This window comes from Chlorocebus sabaeus, chromosome 1 (genome assembly GCF_047675955.1).
Source record: "Chlorocebus sabaeus isolate Y175 chromosome 1, mChlSab1.0.hap1, whole genome shotgun sequence".
In the NCBI taxonomy this organism is placed as follows: Eukaryota; Metazoa; Chordata; class Mammalia; order Primates; family Cercopithecidae; genus Chlorocebus; species Chlorocebus sabaeus.
Window position 1 is genome coordinate 105,156,285 of NC_132904.1, and position 25,767 is coordinate 105,182,051.

Genomic DNA, 25,767 nt, shown 5'->3' on the forward strand with positions numbered 1-25,767 from the left:
TCTGCCTTCCCACCGCCCCAACTTAAGTGGGAAAGGATGGCTAGAGTTGGGCATTTCCCTCCCCCAAGGTTAGTTAGGCTCGGATAAAACCCTAGGAAGCTTGGATCTCATTAACAAGGCCCACCCTCAGGAGAAACTAGTTAAGAGCAGAGTGCTCAGGCATATTTCAAAGTGGTTCATTTTCCCCTTGTTTTGCTGAAAGCATGAGGGGATTTTTCTGATATTTACCATGAGAACTTGGTTGAGCTCCTGGGGTAAAACTCATGTGTGTGGGGCTACCCTATGAATGGGTCCCCCTGGAGTTTTTACTTCTCAGACTTGTCCACACCGAGCCTCCAGCAGGTTTTATCAATTACAGTTGAGCGTCTCCCACCCAGGCACTGGCTCCCCCTGTTGTTTCTGCTCATGACTCAGCTGAGGTAAGCGGTGACTCCCTGTACTCACCTCTCTCTTTCCTGTGTAGGGGACTCTGGTTTGTCTTGTGTACTCCATCTTTATCATGGATAAAAGAAGAGTTGTTGATTTCTTTTTTTTCCAGTCTGTTCAACTTTTTACTTGTTGTTATGATAGAGTGATGACTTCCAAGCTCCATCCATAGGGTACTGAATATCAGAAGTCTGACTTTTTTTTTTTTTTTAAAGTCTTAAATGGCCTTTTCTGAAGACTGTTAGTGGAGAAAATGAGATGGAGAACTTGTTAACTTCAGGAAGCACTGCTGATTGAAAGAATTAAACCTCTTGGAGGGAATTACTTTTGGGGTTGTCTATCCATCTCAGAGAGTTGTGCTGTCCTGTGTCTAAGGATGTGTACATTCAGCATCAGTGGAATCCATCAGAATCTTACTTGTATTGGGGCTGTTGAAACACCCTGGCTTGATTTGCCTAAAAATAATTTGGAGAGAGGTTAGATTCAGGGAGGAGTGTTGAGGATGTAGAAGAGACAAAATTGACTGTGACTTGGTAATTGTTGAAGCTGAGTGAAAGTCTCTACCTTTTCTTTTGTGTATTTTGAAATTTTTTATAATAAAAATAAGTAAAAACAGTCATGGCTGGGCACGGTGGCTCACGCCTGTAATCCCAGCACTTTGGGAGGCTGAGGCGGACGGATCACGAGGTCAGGAGATCGAGACCATCCTGGTGAACACGGTCAAACCTCGTCTCTACTAAAAATACAAAAAAATTAGCTGGGGTGGTGGTGGGTGCCTGTAGTCCCAGCTACCCGGGAGGCTGGAGAATGGTGTGAATCTGGGAGGCGGAGCTTGCAGTGAGCCGAGATGGCATCATTGCACTCCAGCCTGGGCAACAGAGCCAGACTCTGTCTCAAAAAACAAAAGAAAACAAACAAACAAAAAAACATACACAATCTTACCTACCACCACCTATCACCATCCTGGCCTGAACAATGTGGTTCAGCCTAAAATCAGGGAAACAGTGAGGTCTTTTGTGAAGCCTAGACCTCTGTAACATTTTTTTTTCTTTTCCTGTAGCTTCTCTGGGCAGAGTTAAATATCATCTCTGTTATAGTATGCCTAATTTCTAAATAAGGAAATCACTGCAGTCTTTGCTACTTGTTTATTACTTGAAATTGATTTTATGATATTTGACTGAAACAGAAATATTTATAAAAATGACATTAGGGCTAGGCATGGTGGCTCACACCTGTAACTCAGCACTTTGGGAATCCAAGGCAGAAAGATTGCTTGAGGCCGGGAGTTCCAGACCAGCCAGGGCAAAACAGTGAGACCCTGTCTCTACAAAAGAAAAAACAAACAAACAGACTAGCCAGGCATGTTGGTGCAAGCCTATAGTCCAGCTACTTGAGAAGCTGAGATGGGGGAGGGTCATTTGAGTCCAGGAGTTCAAGGTTACAGTGAGCTATGATTTCACCACTACACTCCAGCCTCACTGAGGGAACAGAGTGAGACCTCTTAAAAAAATTAGATTTCATTTATTCCATTTCATATAGAATGGATCTCTCATGGGAGACTACTTTCTATCTGTTAAGTAGACAATGCTAACTGTGGTGTTAATCCATGTATCTCACTCAGCATGGGATGTTTAGAGAAACTGTCTGACATGTCATTTCTTTTCTCCTGTGTTATTCATAGTAGGTAAGAGTGTCAAACTTGTGTCTAGTTTAATTTCCATCTAATCTGATTCATAGATGAGAAATAGTTATACATTTAAAAATACTGAGGAAAATAGGAAAATGCTGCTTACTGTTTTTAGTCTCCAACCTTATTTTAACTTTCATCTTTTGGTTACAAAGAATCAATCCAGAAAAACTTATAGATGTCTTATTTTAATCTTTATCTTTTTGTTACAAAGAATCAATCCAGAAAAACTTATAGATGTCCAGAAAAAATTGGAATCTTTTCTAGCTCAAGATCAAGATTTAAAAGAAAGAGCTCAAAGGGTAAGTCATTTTTCAATTGGATACTTTCATTGAATGGAAAAACCATGAAGTTTATCATTTTCTGCTACTTCTAGGTTGCATGTTTATGCTTCAGATATTCAAGCAGTGTAATTTGCTGATAGATAAGTCTAGCTTTTATATATATATATATATATATAATTTTTTTTTTTTTTATGAGACTTAGTCTCACTCTCTAGCCCAAGCTGGAGTGCAGTGGCATGATCTCAGCTCACTACAACCTCTGCCTCCTAGGCTCAAGTGATTCTTGTGCCTCAGCCTCCTGAGTAGCTGGGACTACAGGTGTGCGCCACCGCCACACCTGGCTACTTTTTTGTATTTTAGTATTTTAGTAGAGACAGGGTTTCTCCATGTTGCCCAGAGTGGTCTGGAACTTCTGAACTCAGGCGATCCACCCGCCTCGGCCTCCCAAAGTGCTAGGATTACAGGCATGAGCCACTATGCCTGGCCAGTCTAGCTTATTCTTCAGAATTTTGAAAAATGTTTTTTATGTGTAGATTGGGAAAATCATCTTTAGTTTTGTCAAAGACATATGGAAAATCCTCTCAAATGTGAATTTTTGGATGCACAGTGGCCTGATTTCTAATACTTGATAACATTATTAAGTTTTATTTCTTTTGTAAAATTGCTGTAACTCCTGATTGTACTTTCTTGACTGTGAGATTAATATCTTCCTACATGAGACTGAATTTCTAGAAAGCATAGAACTCTAGTGAAATTATCTTTAGGAATGAGATTTTAACCTATGAATATGACTTAATGTTCCCCAATTACGTCTCTGGACTTAAAGATCTTGATTAGCAGATACATAAAGAAGTCAATATTTAGTTTTATTTTTCTTAATTGATAAATCATATTTCTGGTATGTAACATATTTTGAAACAAATATACATTGTATAATTGCTAAATGAAGCTAACTAGCGTAGGTATTACCTCACATACTTGTGGTGAGAAATCTATTTTAGTTAAACTTTTTTTTTGTTTTTTTTAAAGTTTTTTAGAATATCCCACAGTAGATTCTTTGGTAAAGGAAGATGTGAAGTTATTTTTCATTGTGTTTTCCAGTCTATCTAATCTTCGAATTAACAGATATTTGAGTCCCTATCATTTTCACCTGTCGTTTACTGCTATTTATTGCATTTACAAGATCTTTGCATCTCCCATAGCATATCAACAATGAGCCAGAGAGTAGGAACTCAGAGATTGGATCCTATTTCAGCAGATAGATGAGGTGGGAGGAAGAAAATAAAGAAGAGTTATAGAAAGCTCACCCTAAGTTGATAGAGTAGCCTGAGCAGAAAAACATTCAATAGTTAGGCTTTTATGTGATGGTTTTGAAACTGTTATTCCTGGCAAAGAAGTAAGTTTGTTTGTTTGTTTGTGTTTGATGCAGAGTTTTGCTTTTGTTGCCCAGGCTGGAGTGCAATGGCACGATTTCGGCTCACTGCAACCTCCGCCTCCTGGGTTCAGGTGATTCTCCTGCCTCAGCCTCCTGAGTAGCTGGGATTACAGGCACCCGCCACCATGCCTGGCTAATTTTTTGTATTTTTAGTAGAGACGGGGTTTCACCGTGTTGGCCAGGCTGGTCTCAAAACTCTTGGCCTCAAGTGATCTGCCTGCCTCGGCCTCCCAAAGTGCTGGTATTACAAGCATGAGCCACTGTGCCCAGCCAGAAGTAAGTTTTATTTAAAGAAGAGATCTTAAATTTTTTGCTAACTTATTTTATATTTTAGCAAATTATCATTGGTGTGCTTAGAATAACATTAATGATGAGGCTAAAATTTGAGTGCTTACTGTGTGCCAGGTACTTAGTTATGACAAAACTGTTTTACATGCATTGTTACCTAATCTTCCCAACAACCAATGAGGTAGGTGGTATTGATTTGACTGTACAGATGGATAAATGCTAGCTTGAAAATTAAAAAATGTCTAGGATGACTGGGTGTGGTGGCTCACGCCTATAATCCCAGCACTTTGGGAGACTGAGATGGGTGGATCACTTGAGGCCAGGAGTTTGAGACCAGCCAGGCCAACATGGTGAAACCCTGTCTCTACTAAAAACAACAACAAGAAAATTAGCTGGGTGTAGTGGTGCACGCCTGTAATCCCAGCTACTTGGGTGGCTGAGGCATGACAATTGCTTGAACCCTGGAAGCAGAGGTTGTAGTGAGCCGAGATTGTGCCATTGCACTGCAGCCTGGGCTACAGAGTGAGTTTCTGTCTTAAAAAAAAAAAAAAAAAATTGTCTAGGGTAACAGGTATAAGTGGAAGACCTGAGACCGAAATCCAGGTCTCATCTAGTTTTCTTGAGACCTACTGTGTTATATCAGTAGAAGTTCATTCCAAAATATGAGAGCATCAAATAGTGAGCTATACCAAGTTGGACTTCTATAAGCTTACTTTACCTGAGAACCTTTTCATTAAAGGATCTTCGAACAAATTGCTAATATTCATTTTTCTTAAAAATTTTGGGCATGCAAACATGTGCATGTTTTTTCTAGCAAACATTCTTCAAACTTGCAGTTAAAATCTTCTAGGAGCTTTGGAAGTAGTACACACATTTAAAAATATTAGATTAATTTTGGTATGTCATGACTTACTGCAGGCCTAGGAGGTCATTCAGTTATCTATCAGAAAATATGAAACATTGGAAAGATGTTGTTTCACTGGTTTGTGCATACAATAGATGAGTCTTCCAGAACACTGATTATAGAAAAGCACGTTGAAATAAATGATGTAGTTTATTGGTTGTCACGCATGGTTTAACAGAATGGCTAACTGTGTTGCCAGCAGCAGCAAGCTATCTAGTTTCATAGAAGTGATTTTCTAGGTTTTGATTATAATCTGGATAGAATAAAAGTGATAAGCAACTGAGGTGGTTGCTTGTAGATGATTGTAGGGGAAAAATTATTTTTAAACTGGTGTCATTCATTGTTTTTTATGCCCATGGAGATAGAAAATGGTTTGGAGATTAGTTGGGTAGAAAGGATTATTGTAAAGCTAGATAAAATGTGAAGTTTAGGAAGTATGCAAACAGGAACTAAATATACTTTACAAAAGTCAACTTAAAAATAAAATATTACCTAGTTGTGTTTTGTTACCTGTTTATTTGACGAACTGATAAAGGATCAGGACCCTGTTTATATTCTGGTTTTTGTAACTCTAGTATGAAGATAGTTTTTGTTTGTGTTTTTTTTTTTTTTAAACAGGAACAGAAGAAAATATTCCAAGTTAATGATGAATTACTTGAAATCATAAAAAGGAAAAGCTTTAGCAATAAAGTTTTTCCTGACATGGTTTTATTAAATCTCAATATGTAAAATTTTATTTCATTGAAAAACTTATCTTTTGACACAACAATAAAAAAATTATCAATAACTAGCATTTGTTACTATATTCTAGAAGATATGCTAGGTATCTACGTGCATTTTTCTAATTTTATTCTCATAACACTCTAAGTAGAAGGTAATGTATCTCTTTTTTGATAGATGAGGATACTGACATGGAGAGAAACAAGAAATTTGCTCAGTAAGAGTTTGAGCTCTGAATAGATTCCAAATCTATATTAATCCAAAGCCTATATTTTCCTAATGGTGTACCTTATTGTAATGGAATTAACTAACTTTTAGAGTAGCTTTTTGGAAAGAAGATATTCTGGGTTAGGTTGGCTTTATGAAACCAAATGCAAAGTTTTTTTCTAATATTACAATTCTAAAAAGTAGGTTTTCATGTATGTATGGAATGGAGATATACTGAACTGTTTTGTGGTTTTCCAGTACTATTGAATTTATCCCATTGGTTAATTTTCTTATATTTTAGTCTAAACTCATTTTTAATTGCTATTATATTGTACTTTTCAAACTCTTACTTTACAGTGTTTTGTCTCCTATATACGATCGGTATATCTGATGAAGGATAAAGAAGTATTTGATGTGAGCAAGTTACCTATACCTGAATATGCCCTGTAAGTATTCATAATATAGTTGTAATAGTGAATCCTCAAAGTTAGAGGGAATTAATTAATTAATTAATTTAGAGATGGGATCTTACTATGTTGCCCAGGCTGGTCTCAAACTCCTGGGCTCAAACAATCCACCCACCTCAACTTCTTGAAGTGCTGGGATTACAGGCGTAAGGCACCACACCCGGCCAGAAAGAATTTGTTTGAAACCTGGTTCTCTGAGATTCTTAGTTTAAACCACTCTGCCTTAGGTTAAACGAATCTGTTTGTTAAAGATTCGCAGTGGAAAAGAACAAATCAGCTTGGCAGAAAATTAGTTCAGCGTTCAGTTCTTATTATCAGGGAGCAGTTTGTTATTTGTAAGTATCAGTTCCTTAAAGTGACATTGGCTCTTTCCTATAGTTTGATCTCAGAGGAGATGGAGAGCAACCAATAAGCATTCTTTGAAATCTTTGTGTCTTCTGTAGTTCTCTTGTTCTCTGAAACCCTTGTCTGGATTACCAGACATTTTGTGCTTTGGATGTGAGTCTCTTTGCTGATTCTTCTTAAGTTAGGTTATTTTCCTCTGTTGCTTACTACCTGAATATTCCTCCTGTCTTGGTGTTTCTTACAGGTACTAACAGTTACTATGGCAAGATGCCCCTTTTTTGGTAACTGAGGTTACTATTGTATGAAACAGAATGGTTGGTTTTGTTTTGGCTTAGTATTTGAGGGATTTTTTTGGGGGATGAGACAAGGTCTTACTCTGTCACCCAGGCCGTAGTGCAGTGGTGTGATCATGGCTCACTGCATCCTTGACATCCTAGGCTTGGGTGATCTTCTCATCTCAGCCTCCTGAGTAGCTGGGATTACAGGTGTATACTACCATGTCTGGGTAGTCTTTTTGTATTTTTCATAGAGACAGGGTTTCGCCATGTTGCCCAGGCTGTTTTCAAACTCCTGGGCTCAAGTGATCCCCCCACCTCAGCCTTCCAAAGTGCTGGCATTACAGGTATGAGCCACTGCGCCTGGCCAGGTTTTTTGTTTTGTTTTGTTTTGTTTTAACCTTTTGACCTATAAAGGAGGAATGTTTATTCTTCAGTGGGCTCCTACCTATGGGAGTGGTAAAAACATTGACATAATCTTACGGAAGCACCTTTGAGATAATCATACTTTGAATATCAGCATGAAATTTCACAGACTATGGTGAAATATGTGATTACAAGGCAAGGTCTGTGTGTTTGACTTGCTCTTAGGAATTTGAGTGCCTTTACCTTTAAACTGAGTCTAACTACAACATATATCTGAGTGAGCTGCTGTTTTCTATTCTTTGTTAGACTGTATGTTTACCATAACAGGTAATATGTCAGTTATTACATTTTGAACCTTTTAAATTGCTTTATAGCAGTGTAGGGCTGCCAGCTTTCCATTTAAGTGATAGATGGAAAACCACGTGCCATGGATAACATGTTGTTGTTTGCTCATGTTTATATACCAGTTCCTAGTTTTATTATTTCTGAATATGATCTGTAGCTTAGGTTATTAGCTGACTTTTGGCTCCCTGTGAATTTTTGTCCTGGTTTTCTGACTTGACCTACCTGGGATATTAGCAGATAGGAAAGGCACAGGTCTTTAATAGTGTAGGCCATATTTAGGGGACCATTTGTTGGAATAGATTCCATTAAATTTTATCTATTGGTAGTTGATGACTTTTGCTTTTTGTGGTGCTTAGAGAAGGCAGAAAATTAACTTTGAGAACAGATTTTAGTATAGTTGAATTTGGTATTTTACTTTTTGTAGATAGTTAGCTGTGTAGTTTCCTTGAGGTGTGTAATTTCCTTTAGAAGCCTTTAATACCTAAAGCAGTGCTATTTAAGATATGTTAAAGGTTTTAAAGTTTTACTAAAGAAACATGTTTTGAATACCTAATATGTGCAAATCATTGTACTAGATGTTAAATTGTAGATATGTAAGATGTACTGCTACCTTCAAGAAACTCTGTTTTAGTAGCTGAGAGAGACATAAAAATGTAAGTGCAATACATTGAGAGAAATTACCTGGATGAGTTCATGATCCTAACCCTAACAGTGGTGATGGTGATGACATCAAGTTTTCATTAGTTGCCTATATGCCAGGCACTAGTTTTAAGTGCATTACGTCTGTCAACTAATTTATTCTTACAACAACCCTGTGAGGTGGGTACTCTTAGCATCCTGTTTTGCAAATAAGAAGGCTCCGGTATAGAAAGATTAAATCATATTCCTGAGATCTCACAGCTAGTAAGTGGAAGCCAGATTTTGAACCTCAGCAGTCTTATTTTTGAATCCATGCTTCTCAACATTACATCTCTCAGTTTCTTTGAACCATGTCAGATAGGAAAAGAGCAGTGGATTCATGTTATGATGTTACTGTTTATTCAGAGCAATCCTTGATAAAATCTAAGATTTTATTTCCCATCGATCAGTGAGAACTTAATGAAAGCTATTAGCTTTGATCCAAGCTGGGAAAGACATGATATTAAATTGAATATTGATCATTGATGGAGAAAACAAGATTTTTTAATTTCTTTTTTTGGTGTTTGGTTTATAAAATCCATTTTTATAGCAATGATTGTGCCATATTCTGTTTCAGGAAGGGAGATGGGGACCACACTCTAGTTCTTTCTCTGTAGAGAATTGTGTTTTGTCCTTTCATGGTCATGTCTTCTCTGGTTTATTTAGTGCCTAACATTTTATGAGGTACTTTCATGTAGTTAGTTAATTGGATCTTTACAGCAAATGTGAGTTAGGCCTGGCAGGTACTGTTATTTCCATGTTATAAGGAAGCTGAAGCTGAGAGAGTTGAATTGGAAATTGGCGGGTCTAGTACTTGAATTGTTATCTTGTTTCTGGTTCAGTGCTCTTTGTCTTATTCCATGTTACCCTCTGAAAGAAAAAACAGTGTCTAAAATGTTTTCTGACAGGTGTTCAGTGTATTTTGCCTTACTTTTTGCATCAACTAACCTGTTAGTATAGAGTTGTATCTCACAGGAACATTTTCTTTAAAAAAGCTCTAGAAATCTCTGCTCTTGAGAAACTCTTCTATGACACCTATAAACATATCATCAGTGTTGAGATGACTGTTTTCACATTTTTCCATATTTAAGGTCTCTTGGTCTTGCTGTGGCACCACGCATAAGATTTCTTCAGAAAATGCAGAAACAACCCACCAAAGAATTGGTAATGAGCCAAGCCGATAAAGTAATTGAGCCAAGGGCTCCCTCCCTCACCAATGACGAAGTGGAAGAATTTAGAGCCTACTTCAATGAGAAAATGTCCATCCTTCAGAAAGGTGGAAAAAGACTCGAAGGGACAGAGCACAGACTGGATAATGATACTGATGATGAAGAACAGGACGAAGAGGAAGACGATGAAGAAGAAATGGAAGAGAAGCTGGCAAAAGCAAAAGGATCTCAAGCTCCATCTCTTCCTAACACCAGTGAGGCACAGAAGATCAAGGATGTTCCCACGCAGTTCCTGGACAGAGATGAGGAGGAAGAAGATGCTGATTTCTTGAAGGTGAAGCGGCACAATGTGTTTGGATTGGACCTTAAAGAGGAGAAAACATTACAGGTAAGTTTACTCCCAATGGAGGGTCTTCTATTACATTGTCTTACTATGTGCTTATTGTTGCCTTTTGGGGACTGAGAGAAAGTGAAAACTAAGAGAAACTGAGGCCGGGTTTCTTTGCAATGAACTCTTCCTCCTTTCCCCCATATTTAGACACAGAGTAAGTGCCAGTGAATTTTCATATTTTGCATAACTTTGGGAGCTCTAAGAGGTTAACAACTTTAATCTTATTTACTGGTTTTCTGATGCTGTGTTTTAAAAGCTGCCAAAGTCCCGATTATGTCTCAAAGGAAGGCAATGAAGTTTCTTGGTTTATGGCATGAGGATCCTTCGTTATAATTCTTAAGATACTACTTTCTGAGTAAATTATAAGGAACAGTTGTAATTATTTAAATCTTTCTAAATATAAGTTTTACTCTTAATGTGACATTTGTTTATGGGAACCAAGCCAGTATCTTAAATAGAAATTGAACAGTTCTTTTTTAAAGGCTAGTTATGAATGTTTATGAAAAGTTTTCATGTAAATCCTTTGTTTCTCTGTAGCCATCTTCTAGGAGGAACAAAAGAAATAATCCATTTAGATAAAGCACTTGTTTTTTAGGATACTTTTGTAGGTGCACAGTAAATGTGTTTCCCCTTCTCTCTTATTCCCCTTTCTACTTTCTATGCTTTTATTCTTGATCGTCTTTTTAAAAGGGAATTGAGTAAAAAATGAGCTTGATTCTTACTCTTTATACAATGTTGAATAAAATTTCAAGACTCACAGTAGGAAATACATAATAGATTTTGACTGAAACTTAGAAAAGTGTTTAAGTAACTAAAAATTAAAAACCTAGAAAATGTACTTATTGAACACTTTATATGTGTTATGTGTTAGTCATTTTCTAAACATTATCTCATTTAGTGCTTGAAATAACTGCAGAGGTCGTTACTACTATCTCATTATACAGGTGACGGAAAAAAAAACTGTGGCACAGAAACAATATACTGTAGTGAGGCACACAAGTAGTAAATGGCAAAGCTGGAATTCGAACATAGGTATTTTGGCTTTAATTCTCATTGCTGTCATCCAATAATCCTGTACTGTCTCATCTTGCTTTAAATTAGATCATTTTAAGTCTGTAGTTAAGTATCAGCAAAGTTAAATACAAGAAGTTAGATTTTTGTTTTAAATAATTTAGCCACTATATTAACTATTATGTATACCACTTTCTAAGAATCATGAACATAACCAAAGTCTCAAGTTAAGATGAGAAGGAATGATATAATTTTATAATACCATGAGTTCACATAAGTAGGACATGTGTCTAAGTACTAATAGCTCATCTGGCATTTGAAAAATGTATATAGCAAAACAACTTTTTAAACTTTTAAAAAAGTTTTACTGTATATCACTTATCTAAATTATCCTAACGCTTTAATATTTACAGTTTGAGTTTTGGCAAATGTATGGTGTTGTGTAATTACCACAATTAAGAATAGAACAGCATCATCACTCCAAAATATTTCTTATTCCCTTTGCAATTACTTTACCTTCACTCAGCCTCTGGCAACCACTGATCTGATTTCTACCCCTGTAGTGTTGCATTTTTCAGAATGATATATAAATAGGATAATACAGTATTTAGCCTTTTGTGTCTGGCTTTGTTCATTTAGCTTAATGTTACTGCATGTATCAGTAGTTTGTTCCTTTTAATTGCTGAGTATTTCATTGTATGGATGTACGATAGGTTTTCTTCAGCTTTAAATTGGCATTGGTTGTTTCCAGTTTTTGGTGATTATGACAAAAGTCATTATAAAAATATGTATTTTTATGTAAATAATTTTCTCATTTCTCGGGGAAACAAGTGGGGTTATTTTCCAAGAATAGGGTTACTGGGAACATATGTTAAGTGTATATTTAACTTTGAGAAACTCCCCAGTTGTTTTCCAAATCAGCTCTTCCAATTTATGTTCCTGCCAGCAGTGGATAGGAGTTCGAGTTGCCTCCCATCGTGTCAGCACGTGGTATTGTCAGTCTTTTTAATTTTAGCCATTCTAGTAGACATGTAGTGATACCTTACTGCAGTTTTAATTTGCATTTCCCTAATGACTGAACATCTCTACATGTGCTTATTTGCCATTCATATATCTTCTTTGGTGAAATGTCTTCAAGTCTTTTGTCTCTCTTTTGAAATGGTGTTGCCTTAGTAATTTCTAAGAGTTGTCTATATATTCTGAATACATATCTTTAATCAGATATATTTTCCTAATACTTTCTCCCAATCTATGGCTTGTTTTTATTTTAAGTGTCTGGCAAAGAGCAGGTATCTTAAATTTTGAAGTCTGATTTATCACATTTTAGGTAATTTATATAGTGTCATATCTGATAAATCTGTGATTAACCCAAAGTCACAGATTTTCTCCTGTGTTTTCGTCTAGAGGTTTTACAGTTTTAGCACTTATATTTAGGGCTAGGATCCACTTCGCCTTAATTTTTGTATATAATGCTAAGTAAGGGTCAAGGTACACTTCTTTTGCGTGTGGGTATCCAATTGATTTAGTACCATTTGTTTGGAAAAAACTGTGCTTTTTCTATTGAACTACCTTGACTCTTTGAAAGTCAGTTGACCATATATGTGTGGGTCTCTTTGTGGACTCCTATTCTATATGTCTGTCCTTTGACCAATAACACCAATCTTGATTAGTGTAGTTTTATAGTAAGTCTTAGATCTGTGAGTCTGTCAACTGATATATATTTTCTTAAAATTGCTTTGGTTATTTTTGGACCATTGCATTTTCATATAAGTTTTTGGATTAGCTAGTTACTTCATATAAAGAGCTTGCCGATGACTTCACTGAGGTTGCATTGAATCTGTAAATCTAACTGGAGAGAATTGACGTTGTAACAATACCTTTTTATTTAGGCTTTCTTTAGTGTCTTTTTAGCATTGCTTTATAACTTTAAGCACATGTAATGTGCACATATTTTGTTAGAGTCATCTCTTACTATTTGATATTTTTTAATGCTATTATAAATGGTATTTTTAAAATTTCAATTTCCAATTATTTGTTGCCAGTATATAGAAATAGTTTGTTTTTGTAGACTGATCATTCTAAACTGACCTATTGGTTTCTGTGGCTTTTTGGGAGTTTCTTTGGATTTTTTTCTGTAGCTGATTATGAGATTTGTGAATAAAGATGGTTTCATTTCTTCCTTTATCATCTGTGCGCCTTGTATTTCTTATTTCTTTTTCTTTTGCTTGATTATACCGAGTGTAGGATCTGTAGAATACAAGTGGTAAAAGTAGATATTGCTGTGTTGTTCCTGATCTTACTGAGGGGGAAGCATTCAGTCTTTTACCATTACATCTGATGTTAGCTGTGGGTTTTTTTGTAAATACCTATGAGGTGAAGAAGCTTCCATCTATTCCTAGCTGACTTAGTGTTTTTATGATAAAATGAATTGTGACTTGTGCCAGATGCTTTTTTTGTAAACATTAAGGTGATGACGTGGTGGTTTTTAGCCTTTTGATTATGGTATATTGATTTCCCTTGCTACATGTTGAATCAAATTTAAATTCCTTTGAAAACTCCATTTAAGCAAGATTTCTTTATATTATAGGATTCTATTTGCTAGTATTTTTGTTAAGGATCTTTCTGTTGTTGTAAGGGATACTGGTTTGCAGTTTTCTTTTTTTGTAATGACTGGGAATATGACACATTTTGAAAGCTTTTTGTATATTTTGCCAGCATAGAGGTCATGTTGATCATTTTCCTACTAGTGTCTGTATTGTTTGAATCTCTTTTTGATTCCAATATGAACATGAATAATTTATATTAATATTAATTATTTAGACAGTTATGATTTCTTTCTTAATTTGTGTATATATAGTTTATACATATTTTTCCCTGTTATGATATTAGTCTGTTTCCTGTTGATTTGTAAGATGTCCTCAAATGGTAAAGTTACCGTCTCTGGCTTTTAACTTTCCTTTGTGTCCCCTGTCACACACAGTTGTTCATTTGCCTGCCTTCTCTACTTTGTTCCAAATTCCTTGAAATATTGTCTTTTTTTTTACTCAAGTAAAAATACTCAGGATTTTATTGCCATATGAATAAATTCAGAATTGTATTCTCACTTTAAACAGGAGGGTTCTTGATTTTATTTTCTATTTTAGAAATCAATTAATAGCTAATTTTAAAATATCCATTACATCCATGATCAAAACAGTAACAATTCTTTCTGGTTTCTTTTAAATGTTAACTAAGGTACAGTCTCCTTACCTAATGTCAGTGTCTAAGTTTTCTTGTTTGGACCGTTTTATACTTTCAAGTATAGTTTCCACATTAAGTCTTTTTAGTCATTCCTAGAAAGGACACATAGAAAATATATGTGAAGAGATCAACTATTTCATCCTTCAACTTTAGCGTTCCTATCTGAACAACTACATTTTCATTTTATGCTGTGACAAGGGCATGGTTAAAGATGAGTGAAATCATGACCCTTATGGGTACATTTTAGTAAATGCAAATTTTATTAAATTGGGGGAAAAAAGTCCTAGAAAAATGAAAAAAAAAAAAAAAACCCAAAAAGCACACACAGTATACAAGCCCATTTGAAAAATATTTTTAAATTCAAGAGACGTGAAATTACTTTGGCAAATTGCTGTAAAAATTTCAAATGCTCATTCTAAGAAAACAACAAGCCCTTTTCCTAACTTAGGTTCCTTTCCTCTCAATCCTGCTCAGACTTAGTATTTCTCACATCCAGGGCACCAGAGATGATGTTCTTCCAAGGCTGAGTGCTCTGTTCTCGAGGGGCAGGGCCGGGGACTCTGCAAGAGTGGTTTCGAGAAAAATTTCCTATAAAATACCCTTTTACCCAGATTATAAAATACTTACTTTTGGTGAAAAATATCTAGTAAAACACAGTAAATTACAAATAAAAATAACCTGTAATTTCAGCACCTAGAGATAACAACTGTCTTTGCTTTTTTAAGTGTACATATACACATTTGTTCATTTTTTTTTTTTTTTTTTTTAAGAAATAGGGTCTCACTCTGTCACATGGGCTGGAAGGCAGTGGCATGATTGTGGTTCACTGTAGCCCCAAACTCCTGGGCCCAAGCAATCCTCCTGCCCTAGCCTTGTGAGGAGCTGGGACTACAGGTGTATGTTACCATACCTGGCTAATTTTTAAAATTTTTTTTATAGAGATGAGATCTTGCTGTGTTGCCCAGGATGGTCTCAAACTCTTGTCCTCAAGTGATCCTCTCACCTTGGCCTCCCAAAGTGTGAGATTACAGGCAGTAAGCCACTGTGCCCTGCTCATATACCCATTTTTAAATAAAAGATGCTTCTAGGTATATGTATTTTCCCATGTCATTAAAGTGTCTTCACAAATATTTTTAATGGTTGTCTAATATGCCATTAACCTTTATTTAACCATTCCCCTGCTGTTGGATACTTAGGTTAATATCCTTTCTTTGAATCTCTGTTTAAAGAGTTCTACTAATTGACAGGTTTCTTCTCTCCTTCACTTTCACTACTGTCACCAGCATAACATGGAACTGATTCTACAGTTCAAAAATACAAGATAGGCGTCTTCTCCTTATCTCATGTAAACACTTACTTTACAATAATTGTTTCAAAAATTTTACCCCCAAATGATTACCGAGCTTACACATATTAGGGCACAAGATGACCTAGGTCTCTTTGGGTTACCAACAAGGTTCTAAGAGGGCCCCAGTGACACTACATAATACCTCCTGATGCCGCTCTCAATGAAGGAGGGTCACAGATTCCTCCAGACCATAATCAGATCTGCTCATCTCCATCCAGAGAGGTTTTGCCACATCACAGCTTGCTCCTGGCCTGATAAACTATCAGTCCCTGAGGAGTGATTGAATAACCCACATTTCAGTAACTACCATAAAATATGATTCTGCATCCACCTAGTACCATTGTCTCACAAGTGCCCTTGATGGAGGGAGCAGTAATCAGTCTCTGCTTGTGACAGTGCAGCTCAACAGAGCAAATATCCTTTTCTCAGAGTGAAAAAACGAAACTAGGAAGAACAAAAGAAATTGTTGCAGGCCTTTTTTTTTCCTCCATTAAACAGGTAATACCTGACTGGATTTTCCACTTTGTAATTAAGAATAACTCACTTGTTAATACTGTACATCAGGCCACGCATAGTGGCTCATACCTGTAATCTCCCTGAGGTGGGAGGACCGCTTGAGCCCAGGAGTCCAGGGCTACAGCAAGTCACGATTGAGTCACAACACTCCAGCCTGAGCAACAGAGAGAGACCCTGTCTCTAAAACAACACAATGCACATCATTAATGTACACCAGAGAGAAGATTTGGTCTGCACATTCTTTAATGATATCTCTTGTGACCATTAAAATACCTTTCCAACTACTAGGAAGCTGATGAATTATTCTGAACATCTGGAAACATTCTTCTAAAGTCAGTTTCTTTCCCCTGTCAATCACAGTTTCCTCTGATAGTGGATTGTAAGATCTGGATTCTGGATCCATTAGTTCTAATACCATGAAGAACTTCTTCATGGAGAAGAACTTCTTACCATGAAGAACTTCTTCATCGTATTAGAACTAATGGATCAATTCAAGTGGGCATGAAGTTCTACTTTGGCAATTCAGAGTAAAAGCTTGTCTTCCATGGCTGATGCTCTTCTGCCTCCATTATAATTTTACCAGGAAAACAATAGTCCTTCTCCACTCTTATTCTTGGTATGAACAGTAGGATGTATTTCAGTCAGTAAATTCTGTGGTCCTGAATTTCCTTCAGATTGCTTTACTTCTAAACATTTTGATAAGATTAGCTGTATGTGTAGCTCTGGGTTCAGCTTCACATCTTAGAGATTTCTCAACGAGGACGACCTAGACAGATTTTCCCTTATAACTGAAAGGCTTGTAGAAAAGTGACAACTCGTGCTCCCCCAACACATGTCTCAGTGGTAGGGAATTGTCCTCCTGGGAAAACATAATCCAGGGCAGTCAAACAAAAGGAAAATACTGTCTTACTGATCAGTGTGTGTTCAGGGCCTGGTACAATGACTAGTGCAAATTTCACAAATACTTTGTGAATGAGGGAGTGAATTTACTGAATTTCTTATTCCTTCACTTTGGTTTTGTTTGCTGTGACTTATATAGAACTCATAGGTAGGGTTTATTTTTGGAAAACCTGTATTTTGTGAAGTTCACCTCATTGACTTACAGTGGTTCAAAAGGTATTGTTGAACTTTCTATAAATGTGAGCATAAAAAACTTGACTCCAAATGATATACTTATGTAGGCCGAGCTTTATAATTTAATTTAGATAGTAAGTGGTAGTATCTAATTATAGTGTTGTAAAATTCTGTTTACTAAGACTACATTTGCATTATACTGTAAGAAGTTCTATCTTTAAAGTACACATGTACTTGCATGTTTTTTTTTACTGTAATAAATTTAAAGTATTATGTCATGTCTGTTGAATATGAGGAACATTTTGGGGCAGTTGATAGGATTTTTGATGCTAAACAAGGAATGTTTTGCTGTTTCTTCCTGTGCATTCCGTAGTACTGTGCACAAACAGTAGAGTTGAAGTTCGTGGTTCTCCAGTTGAAATAGAAAGGCTAATTGCCTTTTCTTTCTTTTTTTGAGATGGAGTCTCGCTGTGTCACCCAGGCTGGAGTGCAGTGGCCCATCTTGGCTCACTGCAAACTCCGCCTCCCAGGCTCAAGTGATTCTCCTGCCTCAGCCTCTGGAGTAGCTGAGATGACAGGTGGCTAATTTTTGTATTTTTAGTAGAGACAGGGTTTCACCATGTTGGCTAGACTGGTCTCAAACTCCTGACCTCAGGTGATCCACCTGTCTCAGGTTCTCAAAATGCTAGGATTACAGGCGTGAGCCACCGCACCCAGCCGTTTTTTGAACTACCTCTCCTAGTCTTAACTTCACCTGCTACCTACTTTTGAATTTTAAAAATTAATACTTATTTTCACTCATATTAATATCTTTTGATTCTTCTCTATGTTTTTAAGCAATTGGTTTTGAATGTGACTCTGCATCTATGATCTCAATTGGGTTTCCTTTTTTTTTTTTTTTTTGAGACAGAGTCTCTCTCTGTCACCCAGACTGGAGAATGCAATGGTGTCATCATGGCTTGCTGCAGCCTCGACATTATGGGCTCAAGTGATCCTGAATTCCTGGACTCAAACCATCCTCCTGCCCCAGCCTCCCAAAGTTCTGGGATTATAGGTATAAGTCACTGCACCCAGCCTGGCTTTCCATTTTATCCTTTACTTTTGCATTTTATATTTTAGTGTTATATGCATCCATCAGTCACTGGAGGCTACTTTTTTCCTTTATTACCTGTTTTTAAGGATATACCAGATACAGAAAAATCAAACTGTACATAAAATGGGAATAATACTATCATTTGCACATATAACTGACTATATTCCCTGTGGGAAGACTAAGCACTTTTCCAGACACTGCTGACTTTGTTGAAATTTTTGTTGCTCGTGTTTTAGAATTGTCTTTGTAGACACCATACCAGACACAGGAGTGAACTGGCTTTGTTACTTATAACTTATTCTCTTTATCTTGATTATCTTTTTCTTCCTTTCTTATTTTTCTGGAAAGAGGAGATTTGTACAAGAACCACATTGAAACTTGGAGCCAGTAGGAACCCATTGAATTGTAGATTGTATGGAATATGTCTAATAATCATATCATTATAATTAAAACCATAATTATTTGGCATTTTACCGTGTACTGAACACTTTCTGCATAAGTTCTCATTTTTCCTCATGACAAGAAAGGTAGCTATTATTTAAAATTTTGGAGGAGGAAAGGAAGGCTTTTAAGTGACTTGTCCGAGGTCACAGTGGTGAAGTTAGCAGTGAAACCTATTGGTGATGCCAAGTCACATTTTCTTTCTCTCCTGTCATGCCTACCATTATTTGTGTGTTGTTTGCCTTCTGTAATTGGGTAATGTCAGTGTAATTGACAGTATTGTAAATAATTTTGGGCTACTCATTGTGTGCACACACTTGGAGTATAAAATGAATGTTTGCCTTTAGACTTTGGCGTGAATGGAGACGAGAGGTATTGAGTGCCAGGTGCAAGCAAGGCCTTCTGGAATGCTGCCTTGTCACAATCCTTTTCTGTTTGATGAGATCAATGCAGTGAAGGACAACAAGATTTTCTTAGCAGCGGAGAGGGTGCCACAAGTGATGAAGCAATAAGACATGTGCAGGAGAGAGTGCAGGTGGAGTGATCAGGCACAAAGGCGGTAAGAGACGGCTGATTGACCTCCCGCCATAGGGAAGAGCCTTGCTTTGGCCGATTGTCTTGTTGTGTGTTAGAAAGTTGACCTTCAGGGAGACAGTGTTAGAGAAGAGCATGAACATATAACTAAAATGATTAAATTAAAATTTATTTTTGGAACATTTATTTCCTTAAATGTGAACATGAAATCTCTAAGCATATGCTTTCTTTTCTTTTTCAATTTAAACCTTTTTAGAAATGAGACTGGGTAGATTCCATTTTAGCTCAACAAATGTCCTTTTAAATCTTTCTTAACAGTAAACATAGGTCAGTTTTAATTAAGATTTGAATGATACCCATAGATTATTCTTTGTGCCTTACAGTTGATTCCAGATCCTGTTTACATTGATTTAGTCCTACTTTTTTTTTTAAGTAGCTTTTTCTTTTTTTAGTACTGTAAGAACTCACTGTTGGTGTTAAAACACAGATTAGCTAACTTTGAAGCTTATAAGTATACTCTTAGAAAAAGATTCCAAGTTCCAAATCAAGATTCTGCTATGTGGGAGCTAGGATTTTTCTGCCTCTTGTCTCTTCGCTTTTTCTCTTTTTCCCATTTTTCTTTTTTTCTCCTTTCAGCAGCAATTACCTAATAGATGCCAGGGACTGTGTTAGGTACTTAGTGACTTTTAGGAGCTTAGACTAGGTATTTGTAAAATAAGTGCTGGAAAAAGATTAACATCTACCAATTTTTTTATAACTTACCATGCACTTTGACTATCATATCTCATTTATTTAAATTCTTACCACAGCTTTGTGTGTAGTGTTGTCATTTTACAAGTTCAGACACAGGCTTTGACAGGTTCGCTTACTTCCTTGCCTAATGTTCCATAGTTAGTGAAGTGCTAGAACTGGAGTCTGTACTTAGGCCCCTCTGACTTGCCTCAGTATAATTGTGCTTGCTTTGATTCCTGTCATTTCTACATTTAGTGGTGGCTTTTAGTGTTCCATTTTCACTTCCTACTTGCACTGCCATTCTGCCCCCAGATTCTTATTACCTCATTCTTGGCTGGGGGATATAAGCTTCATAATTCGTTCTCAGTGTTCTTCTGAGTCATCTTCCTGTGAACCTTGGTCAAATTAGTATTTTTTTCAAGTGGTTTACCTTCCATGCTACCCTTTAGTTCACGCTTGCAGTTGGGTTTTGTAAGCTAGCTCCTATCCTATTGTCCTGTGAGACCATTCTTCCCAGTTTCTACTTAAACAGTGAAGGATTCCTTCCTGGATTATTTTCTTCCCACTCCAGCATTTCACATCTTTCAAGATTCAGTGCTTATCTTGTCACTTCTTTGAAACCATCCTTTACTTCTTCAACACACTGACCTCTGGATTTCAATTGTCTATTTTGCTAGTTTTTTTTTTTTTTTTTTTTTGTGGCATTTCATAATGTAGCCACATGACTCTTAATTTCTCTCTCTTCCATACCTGGTGATTTGTGTTCAGGGGCCTTATATAATGTTCAGTTGACTTAAACAGAAGGAAGAACTCTAAAGTCAAGACTACTGTACCCCAAGTTTTTGCTACCATGAAGTGAAACAATGGTAGGATGATCTCAAATGTTGCCAGCTGAAATAGTTTGGTATACATGCTCATTTGTCTTATAGGTGTCTTTCTGTTTTTTTTTGCATCCTGTGCTTAATTCTTTTTTTTTGTATTCTAAGCTTTGTTCCAATTCAAAAGGAGTAGTTATTGTGTAACATGAAGCTTAGATGCATATATTGAGTTGCTTTATATATTTTTTTTCCTATTTGAGTTTGGTATGCAGATGACTTCCTGAGGATGTAAATTTTCAGTGGAAAGCTTAAAGCTGGTTTTGGCTTGATGTTTATTCTGTAACATGCTGGATCATTATATCAAATATTGACTTGTCTTCCTTTATCTCCTCCTTTTATACAATACTCAATATTCATAGCATCTGCTGACCCTGAATTTTTGAATCTACTTTTGTGGTTGAAGTTTCAACAGCTACTTTTACAGGACGTATTTATCTTTATTTTAAGGTAGTCATACAGGTAATGAAAGAAATGTGAAATAGGACACAGGTTGTTCTTGAAAGTCATGTGAATTGCCCTTGAATGTGATTGTTAAATGATTAGAAATAAGGAGTTTTCAAATTCATAAACAATTGCTTGTTTATATGGCTCTCATAAATATAACTGTACAACACTGCTAATATGGCAGATTAGTTTCCAGAAATGCTGTTCATAAGACCACTTTTTAAGTCTCTAAGCATTCAGTGTGTGTATCTGTACCTGAACTTGTTAACGGGAGGACTAGCTTTGTGATGGCACTGGATTCAACTTTCACGTTTCTTTTCAACATTTTTAAATTGTCAAAGCAAATTTTTGTTTTGACTTTGTTCTTTTCGATGCATATTTTGAAACACAGCTTCAAGTCCAAGGCAACATCTGAGGCTAGTGCCATCTGTTGGTGACAGGTAGAATTAAATCACTTTTGCTTTGATGCGAAGCTTTGTTCTTTACTATAAAAGTGTACATTTTAGGCGAAATGCTGGCTTATTAAGTGAAGGCTTCATGAAGTTTTTAGAAAAATTTATTCAGCAAATATTTGAACACCTGCTGTGTGCTAGGCATTGAGAGCTGTTGGCAAGACAAACAGTATTCCCTGTGCATTAAGAGGTGGGATGGGCAAAAAATGAATATGTGTGCTATGGTAGGGGCAAGATGAAGAGATGAGGGAAGGCGGGTGGCACGCTGCAATTTCAAGTAGAATGGTCAGAGGTAGTCACCATGGAGGGTGTATAAGACACTCTTCCATCATTGCTGGATCATGACCTGTAGCGGTTTTAAGCATTGAAAAGATTATTGTTCCTCCTCCTCCATAGATAATTTGAAATGAAAACAGTATGAAACTTGAAAAGAGTAAGAAAGTCCTGAAGTTCTTTTCTCCATGATGGCTACTTGACTGCTTTTGTTGAAATAAATTATTTCAAGAACATTAAAAAAAAAAGATATTCCAGCTTTACTGGTTCTCTGAGCATATGTGTAAGCTGCCACTTGGTTAACTGAACACTGAGAGCTAGGCACTCTAGGGGGAATGTGAAGATAATTCAGACCTTCTTTGAACCTGGTGCTAGCACGTTAATTGAAACAGGGATGTCTATATATTAAGAAATGCCTATTGTTTAGTGAAAGTGAAGTATAAGTATAAACTTATTTATAAAATAAGTATAAGATTAGCATACAGATTTCATGATCTAAATCTTAAGTCTTTAGGGCAATGTTTCTCAAGCCATCTTTGCTGAGGGGTTAATGTTTTAATTTTGAAGCAATCAAAGATCTATGACTTTGTAAAAATATATTAAAGTTAAATTATGAGAATAATGAAAAATGAACCCCTTTGCTTCCCTTGTTGTTGTTGTTGCTGCTGCTGCTGCTGCTGTCCTCCTCCTCCTCCTCCTCCTTCTTCTTCTTCCTCTTCTTCTTCTTCTTCTTTCCCCCTTTTTGCTTCTTCCTTTGTCTCCCTCTAGGTTAGATTGTTTTATTTTTATGTTTTAATAATAAAACCTCATTCTGTATTGTTTGTTTCTTCTGTTTGTATTGCCCTAAAATTATACAGTGTTGTGGGGTGTTTGTGCATGTGTGAGGTGTGTATTTCCCTCTTATCCTCTGCCCTCTGCCATGTGAGGATGCAGCAAGAAGGCTCCTACCAGATGCCAAATGCTGGTGCCCTGGTCTTGGACTTCCCGGCCTCCAGAACTTTGAGAAATCTCTCTTTTTTATAAATTACACTGTTCCAGGTATTTTGTTGTAGCAGCACAAAGCAGACTAAGGCAGGTTCTCGAGTTGAATTGTCCACCCTCTACCCCTAAAGGGAAGGAAGATTAAGAAGAAGAATTAATATATAGGCATCTGTAGACACATTGTCTATATAATGAAGTGTGTAGTAAGATATAATGAAGTGTGTAATGAAGTACGAAGTAAGTAATCTCTTTGAATCAGGTAGCATTTCTTGCTTTTTTTCAGCATTCTTTGCAGCATCTTTCACATGTTAGGCACTTAATGCTTGTTTGTAGCATAGAGTCCTTTTCTTCAGTTGAGCCTCTTCCAAGGCATTCATTGGCAGCACTTTCATCCCTAGTATCAAAATAATAAAATGTAGTTCTTCCTCAACACATTATGATCAGAAACATCTATGATTTTTGTTTTAATAAACCAAATTTTTAAAACTTATTTTTCAAGCTAGGAGTGTTTTGCCATAGGACAAAAAAGTTTATCTCTATTAAGCAGGTAGCAGATCGTCAATCTCTGGACATTTTTTCCCCTCCAGAAGGCTGTTGCTGTTTTTGACTTCTTCTTTTAGCTTGCCTGCTGGCTGTTAGAATAGAGGTGACAGACGGTCTTGATATACTGTTGGGCAGAGAATCTGCTCGTTTTTATTTGGCATAACAAATGATTGAAAACAGTGATATTTTGTTACAGTTCTAATAAGGCCAACATGGTGGTGATTCTTATGGTGCATAAATTCTAGGCTCTAGAAACAAGTGCCTTAGTAAACTGGGCACTGTAAATGTCCCTGGACTATCTAAGAAGAAATTTCTTGGCATTAATGTGCATGAAATAGATATCACTTATTGCAACTTTTGGAAACATGTGTAAATTAGGGCGAAGCTAATATTTTCAGGGATGATCTGTCTTGGTGCCATTTTCCTTCCTGTTGGTCTGTTCTCTTTCTACCTCTCTTATTGCTAGACCCAGTGAATCAGTTTCTCAGTGACAACCATAAGGCATGCCTACACCTAATAATTCTCACCCGTTTGTTTTTAAAATTAAAATGACATATTTCCTATTATATCTTTGGGTGATCACGATTAGCATAGGTCTTCTACCCGCATGCGTTTTCATATGTACTGATTTTTGTCATGGGAAGGAACAAAGCAGAGGAATGTTTTCTTTCTTGCTGTGATACCTAATTTTGGAAGGCACACTAATTTCAAAATGTTTGATGTAGGAAATGGTTGCATATTCCAAAAACACTTAGCACGAACTTGCTAAATAATGCTCTCTCCTGTGGTTTGGATCAGCATTGTTTTGTTTTCTTTGCATCTTTTCATCTATCTGAACTGTCTTTTACTTGCTGACATATTCATAAAGTAGGATTTTGCAAGTCGAAGAGTAGGTAAATTACTATTAAAGCGCTGTATTTGTACTCCTCACTCAAATCTTCTGAGACTGAACTCTTTTTTTTTTTTTTAAAGGAATCTATGAAAATCTGGCTTTCAGTGAGTCTTATTTTCTTTTTACTATTTCCTATTAAGGATTTTTTTAGGTTGGCTGAATTTTACTGTACTTACTAATACGTGTTTTAGTAGCTATTGAGCCATTTTATTTAATAGCTTGAATAAACTATTGGTTATTGAATCTTTTAAGAAATACTTCTAATCCTCTCTCTTTCATAAAAAGGAGGGAAGAAGAGGTATTTTATTATGCAAGAATATGCTATCAATATCCTGGAGCCTACCTCTCTAGTTTCCAGTGTGTCTACTAGCACCAGCTTAACTAACCAGACTTATAATGAGTTTGTAATTAATTGATTAGGTATGGCATACCAAGTTACTCCTTTTCCCTGCCTACCTCAAGCCCCATTACCTCTGTTTTATGACAGAAATTTCAGGTTTCTTTGGCTTTTCTGATTTATTTACTGACGAAAGAGATTCTCTAGGTTTCAAGAATTATGAACAGTCTGAGATTCTACCCTACTTACAGGTTCACATATTAGCCTGCCACACTTTCTTATGTTGCTGGACAACTCATGGCACAGCAGGCAGTATAAGCTTCAAGTTTGCATTGGTTCCCCTGCCCGTCAAGTCCCACAGGGGCCACATGGAGACAGGCCTGGGTTGGTGCTCTCCACGGAGTGGGTTTGTGTTCTAGGTGTACAAGCTCAAGCTTAGGAGACCCCTATTATTATTAAAAGGCTGCTAGCAAACCTGGACAACTTTGGCCCCTGAGGGAGAAGCTGTCTTTATTTTGGTCAGGAAACAATCTGCCCACCTCCCCCCTCAGGGAGACACTGTTTGTCTCTCCTAAGGCTGTATGCTATCCAGACATCCATAAAATAGTGTGGAAAAGTTGCTGACACAAGATGTACAGAAACGTGAGGGGCCCATGGATGATGGCTTCCCAAAGCTAGGAAGTAGCAAAATGTAGCAAAACTCTTTCCATTTTTCTGTTTTTGTCGGCTTCTCCCAAATGAGAAAAGTTACTTGAAATGATCAACATGAATTCCAGAGAGACACAGATTCCTCCATGTGAAAGTCATTGCTTTTGTTTTATAAGACCCTAAATTAGTGGGCAGGTAACATTTCTGGGGCTAAGTACTCGAAAGTCTGCTTTCTGAACAATTTGTGCTGACTGCTGTTAAAGCACTCAGCATACTGCTGTCATACCTGTTTTCCCCACTATACTATATACCTTCATGAAGGTAAGGAATATATATTATTCAT

The 25,767-nt window shown here is 36.7% G+C and overlaps 1 protein-coding gene across 2 annotated transcripts in view; it reads left to right on the forward strand.

Annotated features, from left to right (window-relative positions):
• DDX10 (DEAD-box helicase 10) overlaps positions 1-25,767 on the forward strand; it is a 274,669-nt gene that overhangs the window by 49,217 nt on the left and 199,685 nt on the right. Inside the window, exons 11-14 of one of the 2 annotated variants that reach the window (XR_012094521.1) lie at positions 2,328-2,415; positions 6,309-6,397; positions 9,519-9,984; positions 18,087-18,230. Coding sequence is in view for 1 of the 2 variants with exons in the window: in XM_008020770.3 (XP_008018961.1) it covers positions 2,328-2,415; positions 6,309-6,397; positions 9,519-9,984 (643 nt within the window). In the remaining variant the exon portion in view is untranslated. The remainder of the gene's footprint in view (positions 1-2,327; positions 2,416-6,308; positions 6,398-9,518; positions 9,985-18,086; positions 18,231-25,767) is intronic. The other variant, XM_008020770.3, reaches the window with a different exon arrangement.